At 38.0% G+C, this 15805-nt stretch overlaps 1 protein-coding gene across 1 annotated transcript in view; it reads left to right on the top strand.

Annotated features, from left to right (window-relative positions):
* The window catches only part of PIGK (phosphatidylinositol glycan anchor biosynthesis class K), a 69355-nt gene that overhangs the window by 33250 nt on the left and 20300 nt on the right, over nucleotides 1-15805 (top strand). The window contains exon 10 of the mRNA XM_014939320.1: nucleotides 12896-12971. Coding sequence (XP_014794806.1) covers nucleotides 12896-12971 — 76 coding nt within the window. The remainder of the gene's footprint in view (nucleotides 1-12895; nucleotides 12972-15805) is intronic.

Below are 15805 nucleotides of genomic sequence, written 5' to 3'. Positions count from 1 at the left end.
GGCTTCCCAGTGGACCCCAGGCTGCCAACTCCTCTGAGAAGGCGATGGCACCGTGGTTCTGCCGTGATACTGAGGCAGCCCCTGCCTGTGCCAAAAGGCGAGTGCTGCTGTGAAAATGTTGTTGGCTGCTTAGGAGCCAGCTTGAGATAGCAGGGGTTCTTCTTATTGCTGTTTTCCCTGCTATATCTGTCCTTCAGGCCTTTCTCTCCCAATGAATACAATGCATCAGTAAATACTATATTATCAAGTTTCAGTCCAGGATTGCATAATAAGACAATAACTGCAGTCACTAAGCAGCTCTCTAGTGAAAGTTCAGTACTTTACAGTGCAGTATATTTACTGAAATGGAAATTTTTCATTTCAAAGTGACTCATATATTCATCGATGGAAATGGGTGTGTTTGCCGCATTCATCCTAGTCTTGATAAATGCAGCAGAAGCAGGTTTTTGGTTTGGTGTTTGTTTATTTGGGTGAGGTTTTTAGGAAATAAGTTCAAGAGACATTAAAGTATAAAAAGCCTGTGTCCATGAAATCTCAATTGACTGGCAGCCATAAAGAATACATATACTGGCCACAAAATAGTCTACACATAGTCTGTTTTACAGTAAGATTTTGTTAGAATGTATAGCCTCTATAGGGTAGACATAAAAAAATTGCTGTGGAGGTATTAGACTTAAAATGTGGAAAGAAAATACTTTTGTTCATCCCTTAGTTTCCAGCTTACTCAGTTGTCATCATACACTTTTGGCTATCATTAACTCCAAACCAGAGTAGAATTTTATGATGATGCACATAGAAGGGCTTCATAGAATGTATATTAAAATACTTTGATATTTCTGCTGAAAAAAAAATCGGTGCCTATTGTTTTGGTTACTTATATTGCAATAGTGTGTGGGAGTCCCACTCATGGATCCCCTGTACCTGAGCAATGAACACATATATTCAAGAAAGATACATACCTGCCACTTAGATACCACACCTGCCACTGTGCTTACATTCAAAGTGCTCTGACAGGTTTGGCTACAGGTATGTTGAACATTCATGGAAACATGAGAGAAAGCAGATGATTTAGAAATGAAGGGGTTTTTTTCCACAAAAGATTTAAAATGTGAAGTTAAAAGGTGCAGGACAATGTGAAGTCTTTACTAGACTTCATTTATTTCATAATATGTAACATGCAAAATTTTGTAGAAAGAAAGCTTCTTGTGGCTATTGCAAGCCTTTGTGCTTCCCTCACTTTGTGAATTTTTTTTCTTGAGCATATTACTGTGCAGTTGGAGCTGTTCCATTGTTTCTGTAACAGTTATTCCACAGGCAGGTGGTGAAAAATAAATCTGGCCTCATTATCTGTACTAGGTGAACCAAGACACTTCTAATTCTTGCTTTAGTTTCATAGTTGCCTTTTATGTACATATGTATACACACAGAGAAACACACATATATTTATATTTAGGATTGTGAAGGACCACAGCATCATTGGAGATTTTAATCTTTTAAGAATAAAAGATTTATTGAGATGTAAGATGTATTGAGACCCTGAAGTTCTAAAAGCTGAGTGGGAGATTGGCATTGTGATGTTTTCTGCTTTACACCGTGTCTTGCTGGTAGTATATACTAATAATGTATACTTAACATACAAATTTATGGATACAATGTTCCATAGATTGTAAATATTTGCAGGAAATTACTTTTAAACAATGGAAGAACCTACCACTGGAACGAGATAAAGGCCAAGATTAGGTTAATAATACCAGAGCTTCAGTCTCAGTTACAATTATATATTATTTTTATGTAAACCCTTACATTTGTTTAAAAAAAACCAAAAACATGAACATGAAAAACATGAATCCTCTGACAAAAGAGTGGATTTTTTTTTCCCATGTTTTGATTTTGTTTTGGAAAGTAAAACCAGATAACCTATTTAATGTATATACTCTACTGCCATAAGATAGTCTTGGAAGGTTACAGTAAACTTAAGTTTGGGCATGTTCTGACCGGATACTGAAGGTTTAATTTTAAAAGTTACAACTCCATTTTTAAAAAAAATAAGTATTTAATATTTTTGTTAGCATAATAATTCTGCTAACTCCTAAATTATTTTTACTGTGGTGAAGGTCCAAACCATACAGGTGTTCTTGAAAAATGTAATACTTAAGTTTTTGGCAGCTTAACATTTCATAGAAGTAGCTTTTCTTTTATTACATTATAAAGAAGATCTTTGATAATTGCTTGAACGTTACTTAGCATTTACCATGTTGATGATTAAGATGTTGCAGAATTCATACCAACCTAAGTATGGAAATAAACAGACATCTGTAAAAAAGCTTTTTTCCTTAAATGGTTTTATCTCTTTACTGTTGCAGTAGGACAAATAATATACTACAGAGAATTTAAAGTAACTGAGAAGGAAAGATGGGGAGGGACATGCCTGTAGCCCTTGGAGCTGCTTCTCTTTCTGCTTTAGCCTTGTCCCTCAGAGATTGTAGAGAGAGAGGGAGCTGATAGCTTGTGGCACGCTCTGAGCAACTGCATCTGTCCCAGCCCAGCAAGAGGAGGGTGAGGTATGTGGAAACATGGACTTGGCAGGTGTCTGAGACACCAGATTTCTTGTCAAGTGTTTGGATTAGAAATCACCTTGGAACATTAGGAATCTGGCTTGTCCAGCCTGCTGCTTGGCTTTGCAACCAGGAAGAGCTTGCAGATCCATGCAGTGTCTTGTACAGGTAGAGCTGGCAGATGCTGGAACTACTACAGCATTGAATGGAGTGGAAAGAGATGCTGTCCATCTCTTTGTCTCACACACCTGGATAGGCAGGGGAATTCCCAAGTTTGTATGCCTGTTGGAGGATTGGCAGGTGATAGGCTGTGTGCTTGACCCAGGAGAAGTATGACTTGCTGCCGCTGCTTTTGTTCCTGGGAGCAGACCACTAAAATCGTTTGGGCTTAAAGGCTGTAAAGTTTGTAAAGTCAGTGAACTTAATACAAGGTACTCTTGTTAATATGCAGTGGTCTGTGGTGGGATAGGAGATGGGTCCTTTCTGGCTCTAATACTATGAAATAAGCAAGGACAGAAAAGCAGACCATAAAATACCAGTATGAAGACAAAGGATGACTGCTTTACAGGGTCAAACATTAATAGATTCATTGTTCAATACCAGCAGACTCAGTAACCTGCAGTTGCTGGTCTCTTGGCCTCAGAGACTATAATCTAGTTAAGTGGTTGTATCTGAACTTGAGGTTTCATTTGCCATTAACAAGAACAAACAAAACCAGAATCCCGACAAAAAAGTGCACAAGTCATCTATAAATAACAGAAACTCATGGTCTGGAAGATAAGACTGATAAAAAGCTTAAGAGCTGCATGCATTCTCTGCAGCTTTCTGTGAAGAAAAGCCCTCCTAATGTGCCTAGCAATGTTACCTGGGTACCTGCGCTGACAGGAGATCTAAAGCATTTGCTGCTAGCTGATTGGAATGATACTCGGTTCTGGCCACTCTTAAGACTTCTAGAGTTGGCTACAGAGAAAAACACTACTGGGAAAAGAAGGGAAAGCAGTTGGTTAAGTTTTGTGGTACAGTGTTTTGAAGTTCTTGGTCTATCTTGGTTGTCTGCTTTACGGCAATGTGTTACTGATCATGTTGTATCCAGAATGATCAAATGCAACCTCTAGTGGTCAGGGGAGACTTGATTGCACATTAAACCATTTCTCAAAAGCCCAGAACTGTAATTTTTATGACTAATTTTCTGAGTGCCCGGTGTATAGCATGTTTCTCTCAAGAAAATCTAGGTCTGCTAAAGGTACAAATATATGCTCTTTTATACACTTGTAGATAGAAGTTCAATCGGTGTCTTTTCTTGTTATTTCATATCAGTAGGGGCTGGAAGCTGACAGGCTGATCAGCAGCCCTGCTGTAAAGGGATGGAGGCGGTGGTGGACACCAGGTTGAATATGAACCAATAGAGTACCAGCATCATCAATAAGGCAAGCTGCCTACTGAGCTGCATGAGGAAGAATATGATTAGCAGATCAAGCAATATTGTTATTTCTTTTTGATGCTGGTGAAACCCCACCTGAAATACTGTGGCCTTCCCCTTCAAGAAAGTTGCTGAGATAGTGGAGAGGGATTGCCAAGATGGTCAGGGCCTAGAGCACGCAGCCTGTGAGAGGTGTTGAGAGATCTGGGCTTGCTTAGCCCTGAGAAGATGGGAAATGTATTAACAGGCTGCAACTGTTAGACATGCAGTTATGGAGATGGTTAAGGTAAAGTCTTCTTTTGGTAACAGGGACATTGGCTGTAGGTTTTGGCTTATGAGGTTTAGGTTGTACATTAGGACAAATGTTTTTGTAAAGAGGGTAAAGAAACAGCAGAGCATGTTACATGGGGAGCTTGTGGAGGTTTTGAAGACTCGGCCAGGCAGAGCCATGGCTGACCTGATCTGGTGTTGAGAGGTTGAACCAGATGATATCTGAAAGTCCCTTAGAAATGTTTCTATAATTCTGTGTAGTTACCTCCATCAATTAATTGGAGTAAAGGGGCAAAAAAGTAAAGTAGGAAGCTTGAAATGTAGGAGTAAGGTAGAAGATCTGAATATGGTGTTGGGCAGAGAACAGACATTGCTACTGCTACTTTGATAGATTCTTGTAGTGAACTAAGCAGTCTCGTGAGAAATTATAGCTGGATGGTACATTACGTGACTCATGGACTGAAAACATAGAAATTTGTACCGTAGGTGTAGAAATACTGGGACTTAAAATGTGTGTATTACAGGGTTTTTTAGAAGGTGCTTGCTAAAAGTGTAACAATATCAACAAATGCAGATACACTGTTTATTTTGAACACATGCAGGAAGGAACAGTGATATCAAACAAAATACAAACTTCGCTATACAGGCTAATTGTGGCCACTAAATAATGGAATTGCCATCCTGGCACATTCCTGTGTTAATTCTTTGTCTTAAAATCATTTTCCTGCTGATTTTTCTGATTTTCCGTGCACTGGTAGGTGGTGTTGAATTGGTCTGTGTAAAGATTGGTCACTGCTGAGAAACTTTCAGTTATGAAAAATGTACAAGCTTGCTTTATCCAGCTGAAACTATAATTCTAGTATGAACTGGTTCTAGTATTTAACTGCATATGTGATGTGGTGACAGGGGAGGGTTTGGTCTTTTTTCTTTTAGGTTTCTGAGAAATTCAGTCACAGGTTTCCAAACTACTAGTCAGAGAGCAATAATGAAATGTGGAGTTTTTTTAACTACTCTTTTAAACATTTTCCTGTACAATTAGAAAGGACTGGGTTCAAGGGGGAAATTTGCAGCCTCAGTTACCAGTTACAGCCCATACACACTTCAAACTAGATTGAATGTTTTGTCAGCTGGGTGGGTGATGTTCTTTCCTGACTGCTTTGGACCATCAGTAGAAGCTCCTCTGATATCGTTGGACTTGTCTGCATAAACATGCCCTGAGTTTGGGAAATTCGGGGGAAACACTTGTTCTTTTCCACCCCACCCCCAAATTCTGCCTGCTGTGAAAATGAATTAGCATTAAGCAATGAGTACCTACTTTTAGATATGGACTCAAATGGTGATTTTCAATGATAGAGGAGAGACTTAGCTGGTCTTTTTATCTCCATTTTTTGATTAGCATTTTGTGCTTCAGCAGCATCATCATGTTGAAGTTTAAATTAATTCAAAGGAGATTTTCTAATTTACCTAAAATGTGGAATATTTGAGATAACAAAATGAAGCCCTACAGGTCATGTGTTTTCCAGTAGCAGCAAAGTCAGTTCTGCTTACTTAAGCTAATATTCTTTTTAATTCCTTTCCTGTGTCTTGCCTAAGTATAAAAATAGGAACTGGAAAAACAGAAAGTCCCTTCAGCGACTAAACGTATTTTGACAAAAGTCATTGGCTGAAAAAGAGCAGGGAGACAATACTGGTCAGTGTGTGTTAAAAAGCACTATGGACTTTTGTTAACCTCTTTTTAGGATCTTGGAATGGTTAAGAATATGTGGTTTGACAAAAGTTAATCACCTGAAATTCTTTACATAAGAAATTGTGTGGATCACAGAAAGGCAGATGAAACATTTGTTATGGTCTAGTTTTATCCAGTTTATGAAGAAACAGATTATAACTCAATGTGTCTGGCAGACTGGGAACACCAGCAGACCTGTTTGTGACCAGGTCCAACAGAAATCACTGTGCATTTGGAGACTTAAGGTGTTTTTTAAACCACAGGAGTTAGTCTGTACAACTAGTTTTGGTCAAAATCCTTCACATTTATTTGAAAATAAATGAGTTGATTACAGAAAGTATTTTGTGTTTCTAAACCACAAGATGCTTTGCTGGTTTATTCTACAGGAATGTCTCTCTGTAGAAGCCAGCACACTGAAGTAAAATATTTTTTCTTTTCAATACAAATCAGTAGCTTCCTTCTTCAGATAATTATAAACCTGACTGTGTCTAGAATTGATTTAGTTTCTCATTGCATCAAAGATAATTTTTGCATTCAATTTATTTTTTTCCTGTATCTCAGTATCGTATTGTTCATTTTTGTGCGATCTTCTTTTTAAGCCATCTTTGATAGTATGCCACCTGCTACGTTCTGCAAGCGTCATGAAGTGGGGTCACAACATTCGTGAACCAAAGAATCTTGGTGTGGTTGGCTGTACTTATTAAATACTTGCACATTTCCACTGTAGACATAGCTCCCTCCCCTTCTCGTCTTTGAATATGCACTAATTGCTTACCGGTTCAAAGACATGACTTTCAGACTCCACGGCAATGAACTGCAAAAGATGCACATTAGCATTCTGCTAGACAGTCCTGCAAGGTCGCCCAAGGTAAGCTGCCAGCTGCCCAGCTTACTAAAGCTCAGTACTGTGGTAGAAAATGAAGTTGTTTGCATTATTAGGTGTATCAGATTTTTAGAGGAGGACATCCACACTCACCTGAGCAAAGGCTGCAGCTGAATGCTTTCTTAAGTAGCCAAAACACTTGTTCTGACTCTTTAACTGAAGAAAATAATGTCATGAAGGAGACATTGTGAGGAGGTTCCCTGGAATGATCATGTTCTCGAGTGTTTGCTTCTCTTCTTTGTGACTATCCATGTGGTGAACATGCTTATAGGCAAATCTTGGATTCCCTTAAAAAGATGATAAAAGGATGGATTAACACACTTTTTGGAGAAGAACAGTTAACCATGATCTCATCTTTTCAAGCACTGGCATTTTCCACGTACATTAGTGCTTCCGTTGTTTAAACGTACCCTATTCTTAAATATGTGTGAAGTTAGGATTTAGCAGATAGATCAAGTACCTGGCGTTAATCCAAGGTCTAATTCTTAATCTTCTGTAGTATGGATATGGTAGATAAATTTCTCAATGGCCAATCTAAAAACTATTCACTCAAACCCGACATAGCCCATTTCAGCCTCTCTTTAATAGGAAACCTAATAACTTTTTCTGATGTGGTGCATAAAGCTCTGGTATTTTGTTTTCTTTTTATTGCCAGATGCAAGCGTGTTCATGTATTTACAGTCAATAAAGCTATCAGTGCTATACACAGGTTTAGATTAATAATTTCAACATTTCAGTCTAGGGTGTCTGATTTAGGGCACTGCTGTGTTATTTGCATCCTTTGGTCACGTACTAACTGCCCAATCAGTTGCAGTATTTCTGATTTTGAGCCACTTCTAGAAGTGGGACAATCTGGTCCAGTATTTTCATTCATGCTGTTCAGAAGTTATATGTCAAACAAACAAACCAGGCTGCACTTTAGGACCAGAATGAGTTGTGTACATCTACGGCAAATAAAGAAGGTAATCCCCAAACCTTTCTTTCCATAATGCATTTTTGTCTCTGAAATCCTCTTATTTGCCCTGTCCACACTCTGACTTCGATTTTCTATGGTTTCTAGGAGAGGTGGTTATATATTAGGACTTACCATCAAGGAACAGTAGTTTCAAAGAGGTACAATATTACCTATGTGTGGGTTTTATGCATGAAAGAATATGCAAGCTGTCCAAACCATCAGATCTAGAGACTGTATAGGAAGGAACAAATATTGCCCATAGTCCTTTTGCTTCATATAATTAGTGAATATTTATATTTTCCCAGAGAGCCAAGCTTTATGGTTTATCCTGTTATCTAGACTTTTCTCTCTCTCGAAGTGTCTTAATGGCGCATTTCTGCCATGAGCAAACCAGTTAGTGATCACGTTGCTCTTTTTCCTGTATTTTTGTAATACTTGCACGAGATGAAATGTACCTCTGCCCTGAAGCGACTGCAGCTATTCTGTGTAGCAGACCGTAGGCCGGATTAGCACTTGTGGCAAAATATGCCACCCCTTGATGCAAGGGATTTATTTTTCTTTAGCAGATGTTGACTCTCTCAGGATTTTGCCCATAAGAGCGAGCATGCAAATATAAATAACAAATAAGATTTTTCACTAAATATCTTGACACATTTTACTGGATTTAGATTCACTTTCCACAGTTTCTGTTTCATGCTTACTTTCCTTCATCTAAGAGCAGTCACAGTGGCAGTATAAAAATAACTTTTAAATTGAATTTTTCAAGATCCTCCTCTTCTGCTATCTCTTGCTGTTTCCCACTTCTCTTCTGATTTTATGTTTCTTGCTAGTCCTCTCCCTGAAAATCAAGATCTCCTTATGCTTTGTGTTACCAGCTGTCAGGCGTGCTGTCGTATGTGCTGATACGCCGCTGCGTTCGCTTGCCTTGGCACCGTTGGCAGCACTCTGCTGTCATGCTCAATTGAGACAGAAAGGACCGTTTCTTACTGGAAAATTAATTCATGAAAAATGACTTTTATTTTTGCAATAGAATTGTTTTGAAAGAAATTAAACATATGAGGGAATTTGTATTACAACAAATTAGCCCTTAATTTTATAAAGGTTTAAGTGTCAATTATAAAGGAACTAAATAGTGAGACCAACTAATTTTGTGAAATTACAGCCTCAAATTGCCACATCTGATCTGAGCACAAATTCCATCAACAGATTTTTCATATTTTTTTTTTTATTTATTTATTTTTTTCATTTTTTTCCCTGGTTTTTAACTGGTTTTGAGCAAAAGTGAACTGGAAATTTCTGGGAGGAGAGTGGTAACCAATTCACTTGTCTCCCTCTGAAAGGGAGAGGCAAGGTCAGGATGATGGTGATGGAGATGATCTTTCTCCTGCCCTGTTCTCTTCCCCAGCCCTGCAAAAGAGGAGGAAGTAGCACATCCTCTTCTGTGTTGACCTTTTTCTCCTTTCTAGTCATGGCCTTCCCATCCCTTACGCTTTTTAGAAGAGGATTGTCTTTTTCATGTCATTTTGCCAGTCAAAGAGGTCCGATGTTGGTGGGCCTCTAAGCTTAGGGCTAGTGTAAAACAAAGTAGTGGTTTTGCAGCAAGTTTCTTTCTCCTTGCTACCAACTGCCCTGATGGAGGCTTTTCTTTGATCCACTTGCAAAACTGACCAATCTCGCCAGTTGTCATTTTCGTAGAGACAGAATATGAGGCTGCTTCTGTGCTTGTAAATTAGACGGACTGATAGACTGTCTTGCAGTCATATGTGACGTTTAATTGTTAGCACAGTCCCCGGTACTATTTTGGCTTATGGCAGGTAGGGCATTCCTGGACAGTGTTTGCATGGATCAGGGCACAACACATGCCAAGAGCAGGCCGTTTTGGATACAGCCTCTGCTTTGGGGGAGAGAATTCAGCGATGCAGTTGTGAGCTATGTCATGTCATGTTGCTTGATCTTACTGGTAGTGAGCTGTCTCTGTTCTTATTTAAAATATCACCTCTGCGCCCACTTGATTTTAGGCTCCAATAGTTGTTTCTGGCCTTTTCTCAGGACAGACGAGTGTTGACTTTACTCCTGTTCTTTCACAATGGATGCTGTTTCATAGAAACCTCTTGGATGCAGTGTTTCATCCTCCATGCTGCTTACAGAGTAGCAATTTCTTGTTGCACGGTCCTGTTTTCACCTTTGTTAGAGAGAATGACTGCACAGCAGGTTGGTAAGATAAAAGAAGCAGAAAGAAATTCAGAGGAAGTTGCCTTATACCTGTTACACAAATGTTTAGACCAGATTCACTTGACAAAATGCCGTGCAATGGTTTTAGATATCATCATAATGGAGACTACACTATTATTGTCAAATTTGCAGAGATCATTTACTGCAGGTTATTCTTGCACTTTATTTAGTAGCCACAGATGCCCTGAGTTTATTGATACACTGCTTTATCATACCTGCTAGCTCAAGTTAATGACTTGCTCCAGGTAGAGAATATAGTTGGGCAATATTTCATGCAGCTTTTTTTGTCAAGAGTTTTGAGCTTCCATGCTTTAATTTATGCAGTTTAATATAAAAGACTGAGATATGTGCTTATCCAGTTGAGGAAGCTTATCTGCAGGAAAGAATCAAAACTCTTTTGTAGAGTTGACAGCTAGTACATCACTGAGTACATATCCAAGAAGTTCATGGCATTTAAGCAAAAATTTCGAGAACAGTTCTGAACTGTTCTTCCAAAATACCTGCATGCGTGTATACTTACTATAGTGTGGGTACATATATGTAGACACATGTATGTATATATATTATAATGTGCACCTGTCTAATCTATGTCTTATATATATAAAGGTTTTTTTTTTCAGAAAGCAAATTTAGGAAAAACGAAAAAATACTCTTTCTTGGTGTTGAAAGGCTCCTATCAGCCTATTTTCAATTTAAATCTAATTACTTTAAAATACACATTTATACTATTCTCCCTTCCCTGCTTTTTTAGTAAAGCTTCCTAAGGCTTAAAATTATCTTGGTAATTTTTCTCTTTTTTAATCCTTTGACATATGAAGAAAGGTCTTTTTTTCTGTAATTGACAAGGAAGGTGTTTGAATATGCAAGGGAATGCTGACTTTGTCTAGACAGAAAACATTGCCAAATGCATGAAGTCCTTGATAGAACAGACAAGCCTTTTTTTTTTTTTTTCTCTGCTGACATTCAGTTTATGGTAATTGTAGATGTTACTTGCAACTTGAAGTATTTAATTTTGGGATGTGAGATACTGTTGGTTTGGGTTTTTTTTCCAAATTTGCAGTGTCCCTGTAAAGTGTTCAAGATATTGATGAATATTTTGTTCTGTCTACAGTGATTTCACATCTAGAACTATGGCTAGGAAATGGGTTTATGTAGCTGGTATGCATAAATCAAGGTGTTGTGTCAGCTAACAGGCTCCCAGAAGAACAGGAGTCATGTCAAATTCATGCTGACTGTGGGTAGCTAAATAGGCAGTGGTATGTTTGCCAGTCAGGACTCCGCAAATGATAGAAAGGAAATCAGTAGAAAGGTTCCCTCTACACACCACAGTGGGGTTATGGAGCCCACTTAAGCTCTGATGGTTTTGTTGGCCTGTAACAGCAGTATATTTCATGTTGTGAGTAGAAATTCATCATGGCCATAATAGTCCAAAACCTCTGAAAACCATATAAGTAAATGAGTAGTAGACCAGCTTCAGTAGTTCAGAGCTTGCTTACTTAATTTTTCTTAAGCACGTTAAGCAGTTCTAGACAGGCTGTCACTACGGTCTTTGAAATATAGCCACATTTCTTTTGTTCTCTGCTTTTAAATTTCTAATCCAGTAAGACTTCCATACTTCCTCATACTCTGTTCATTATAGGTTTCTGGGTATTCAGGCTCTCATTTGGAGCTGAAAAGCAATCAAAAACACAACACAAATTCAGAAATGGGAAAGGGAAGAGACTTGTGTTTACTGTCCTCTCTTTTACCACAGCCTGCTGACTCCCAGTGCAGAGTCTGAGCCTGTAGTTTCTGGTTCTTACCTGGCAGTCAGTCTGCAGGTATATTAACTCAGCAAGCATGTAGCATTTTTTGCTTGAATGGGCGTAAGGTAGTAATTTGAACCTGGAAAATAATGTCTTGGCCACAGTTTTGTCTGAAAGTAATTCTGCTTTAAATTTATAGAGAGGCGTTGTTTTCATGCGGGTCTTTTTTTTCCCCTTCTTTTCTTGTCATCTTACTCAAATTCCTATATATAGAACTCTTCAGAAAGATTGAGGAATGACTGATGAAAACCTTGAATGATACTTTGAAAATGTAGCACATGCTGTGTCATTCCAGTAGAAGAAAGCAATATGGTTGAAGGGTTTAAAACATGCTTTCATATTAATTTACTGTAATTTAAGCATTCTTTTAAGAGACTGCTTATGGATTCTGAATTTTCATTGCAATGACAGTTTATTTGAAGTTTAAAGGGTCATGATGCATTTTCTTTGTGAAGTATTCTACTTTTTTTATTCATGCTAGTTTCTTTTGAAAGCCAGCTACTGTGCTGGCAAATGCACAAATGTTTCTGGTGTTGAACGTCTACCACAGCTGAACACTGATGTGCACTTAGAGCAAAAAATGGGAAATGGTGAATAATCCCTCTTCCTTTTTGAGATGAACACATCTGAATTATGTTGGCAGGACTGAGTGAAGAAGCTTGTATTGTTAATAGGCTGAATCTCCTCTGTAAATGCATTAACACTATTGTCCTGTGGGGATTTCAATCCAGCTTTCACCAGCACTATGTTTGTCTAAAACTAAACATAAAGGTTCTACTGCTAAATTTGTGTTTCATGTGCTTTGGTCAGGGAAAGATGTCCGCAATCTTGCACATGCTTCTGTTTACTATAAATTTATTCTTTCACTTGGCTTTGTAAGATATATATTCAGTTAAGGTCCTAAAATACACTTTTTCTTCATCTTAAACTGAATATCTCCCAGATACCACACATTGAAAAGTAATGTGCCCAAAAATCTTAAATTTCTGTAAATGTTTTTGGTAAACATTGAACTAACTTTGATAAATGTTAACTTCATTTCTTCCCAGGCTTCCAAAGGATGAATTGGCAACAGAGCCACTAAAATATGCTGAACAACTTCCTGTAGCTCAGATAATACACCAGGTATGTCTTTCTATTTTAAGGATTTTCTTTGAGAATAAACAACATCTGTAATGCTTAAACTGCTTTTCTAGGTCATACAGAATCAATGTCCTCATGCTGCAAGTATGTAAACCCAACATACTCTTCAGGTGACAACTATTAAATTATAAAAGTCTTACTCTGAACATGGCAATGAAGAGGTGTGTCTTCTATGACACAGCTGACACTTCAGAGGTTGCTGTTAAAATTGTTGCGTGTCTACTGATATGGAAGATTAAAAAATCCACTAATTTTTTCAAATTTGCTGCCTGACCTAAATGATATTCCCCTTCCTGAAAAAGCAGCCAAAGTATAAAATCATTATTGTGGAATAATTGTCTTGACGAGTTGAGTAGGGAAAACAATCTCCCCTACTAATACAGCTCTGAACGAAGCGTTAGCACTATTTCTGTTTCTGACTGTAGAAGTGTCATCGTACTATCTGCTTTGCACAGGTTTTTTTTATTCTTTTTGTTTTGCACAATAAAAAAAACCAGAGATTGAGATTTTGCCCAGGTTGTGTCTTCTAACTGTGTCTTTATTTAAAATCAATGCTCTTCCATTGATTTAGGTAACCAAATGAGGGATGATTTTGGACATTTGGAGCAGGGATTGAATAGCAGGCTGCAGTTTTTATTGTAACAGGTCTTTTGGGTTTTTTTCCCTAATATATGGCAAGGAAGAGGGAGATGTTTTCTGTGCAGAAAATTCTATGCTCTCTTCGTAGTCGTTTCTCAAAGTTCAGGGTCTGATTCTCAATCCATCCTGCTGGTAGATTAGGTGCCCAGCCTGCGTTCACATGTCTTCTCAGTCTTTGCTCTTAGCTCTGCCTATTTTGTGGAAACACTTATAGCCAAATAGCATACATAAAACTCGTGATGTACTGTAAAACATGGGTATTGAGACATAGTATCTCCCTTCTTGGTGATGCTTTAAAGAAATCATAAAAGACCTACTCTGTTAGAGTCATTTGGAATTTTCTTCAAAAAAAAATACTATTTTTTAACTTAGTAGATGCGAGTCCTGCTTCAGGGACAGATAACTATAGTCTAGAGCAAATAGGTCAGATTACTGTTTTCCTGATGGTACCCTGGCAGTATGGAATCTTTCAGGTTAGGTGTACTCTGAAAAATTGACCTGAAAGTTGGGAAAATTATGATAGTTGATCATGAGAGACAAAATGATACCGTCCATTCACTGCCTTGAGATAAAGAAAACTTCCAGCTTGAAAACAGGCTTAATGCTGGCCAGGGTAGCAATAGCGAGACAAACAGTCATGAGATAAAGCTGTGTTTTCACACTGGGCTGGTTTTGATCACTGAAAGATCAACAGGAACAAATAAAAGTCCACTAAATGTCAAAGTTGCTTACAAAATCCTATATCCTATTAGTATTAATTATTATTGTAGATCTTTCCGAATACCGTTGTCGATTGGTATTTTTAAGCAGTTGAGTCACACGCTGCAAGCAGTGCTGGTTTTACCTTGAAGGAAACACAAGCTTTATTTTAAAATTTTAAAGTGCACAGGTCTTTTCTGTGAGACTTAAACACAAGGGATTTTCAAACTTTTGGCTGAAATCTGCACCTTGGGGAAGAATCTCTGATGTGTTCAGAACATGGAAGATTGGAAATCAGGACCAGTTTGTATGTCAGGAACTCCCTGGTGTTGTCAGAGCTTCAAATGACCCAACAGCCTGCAAATGTCACATTTAAAATTCTGTCTTCATGCCTGACTCTCAGCATAAATGAATTAAACAGCAGAGCAGGCAGCCAGTCAATATGTTCTTAACAGTGAGAGTGAGCAATGAAACAGTTTGGGGGTTGTTTGGAATCAGTAAATAGAAACTGCACGGAATGGCTCACCTAGAGGAAAATCTCAAATAGGAAACAGAATTAACCTTTAAGATGGTTGACCAGACGAAATGTTATAGTAATATTTTTACAACATTTGGTGGGTAATAACCACAGAGGGTTCATTTGGCTACAGTGTGTTACACTGCAATAGAATATTGCACTGTGGAAAGGCGAAAATTTTTTTATGTACTCTTATCTGTTTGCTATAACAAATTTACCAGTAGCATAGAACTGTGGTCCACACAGGGCAGCAAAGCAAATCCAACGGAACTGCAAATGTCTTTGATGCAGAGAAACAGCATAAAATGACCATTGTTTAGCTGTCGTGTCAGGGAGTCAGGTGGTGTGCCCAGGTTCTGTACGATTGTGATGCCCTTTTTGAGCCTCGAGGAGCTGCAATCAGTTATGCATAGTCTCTACTGGTGTCCTGTGAATTAGCAAAGATGATCATATGACGTTTCTGAGGGACCTCTGACAATTGGGACGCATAGTGCAAGGGCCATGTTGAGTTTATATTAGCATGTATTTTTTTCTTTAGGAAAAAAGGAATAAATTATAAGAAACAAAAAATAACATGAGTAAAACCACTGAATAGTGTTCGGTAAACAGTATTTGTATTCAGTAAACCAGTATTTGTGCTGTTATGATGCTGTATCCTAATGGGTAATCACTGTGTTTAGTATGGGCCTTTGCTGTTCTTTCTACATACATGTAAGATTTGTTTTATGTCATCCTGTGGTTTGTTTACTTCTAGGCAGGAATAAAGGAATCAATAATGTATATTTATAGTATACCTTAAAACTTCACAATGTTAGACAGGTGTCCTAAATGGATATAATGCCAAACTAGACTTTAATTGTAGTTAGTAGCCAACTTGGCTGCTAATTCTATCCAAATTTCACTGTAAATTCTGAACACCGCTAAAAGTCTGCATGGTTTTCTTGGGTGTTTACATGTGATT

Source organism: Calidris pugnax, unplaced genomic scaffold, assembly GCF_001431845.1.
Source record: "Calidris pugnax isolate Ruff unplaced genomic scaffold, ASM143184v1 scaffold18, whole genome shotgun sequence".
Classification (NCBI taxonomy): Eukaryota; Metazoa; Chordata; class Aves; order Charadriiformes; family Scolopacidae; genus Calidris; species Calidris pugnax.
This window is presented reverse-complemented; position numbering and strand designations above follow the sequence as displayed.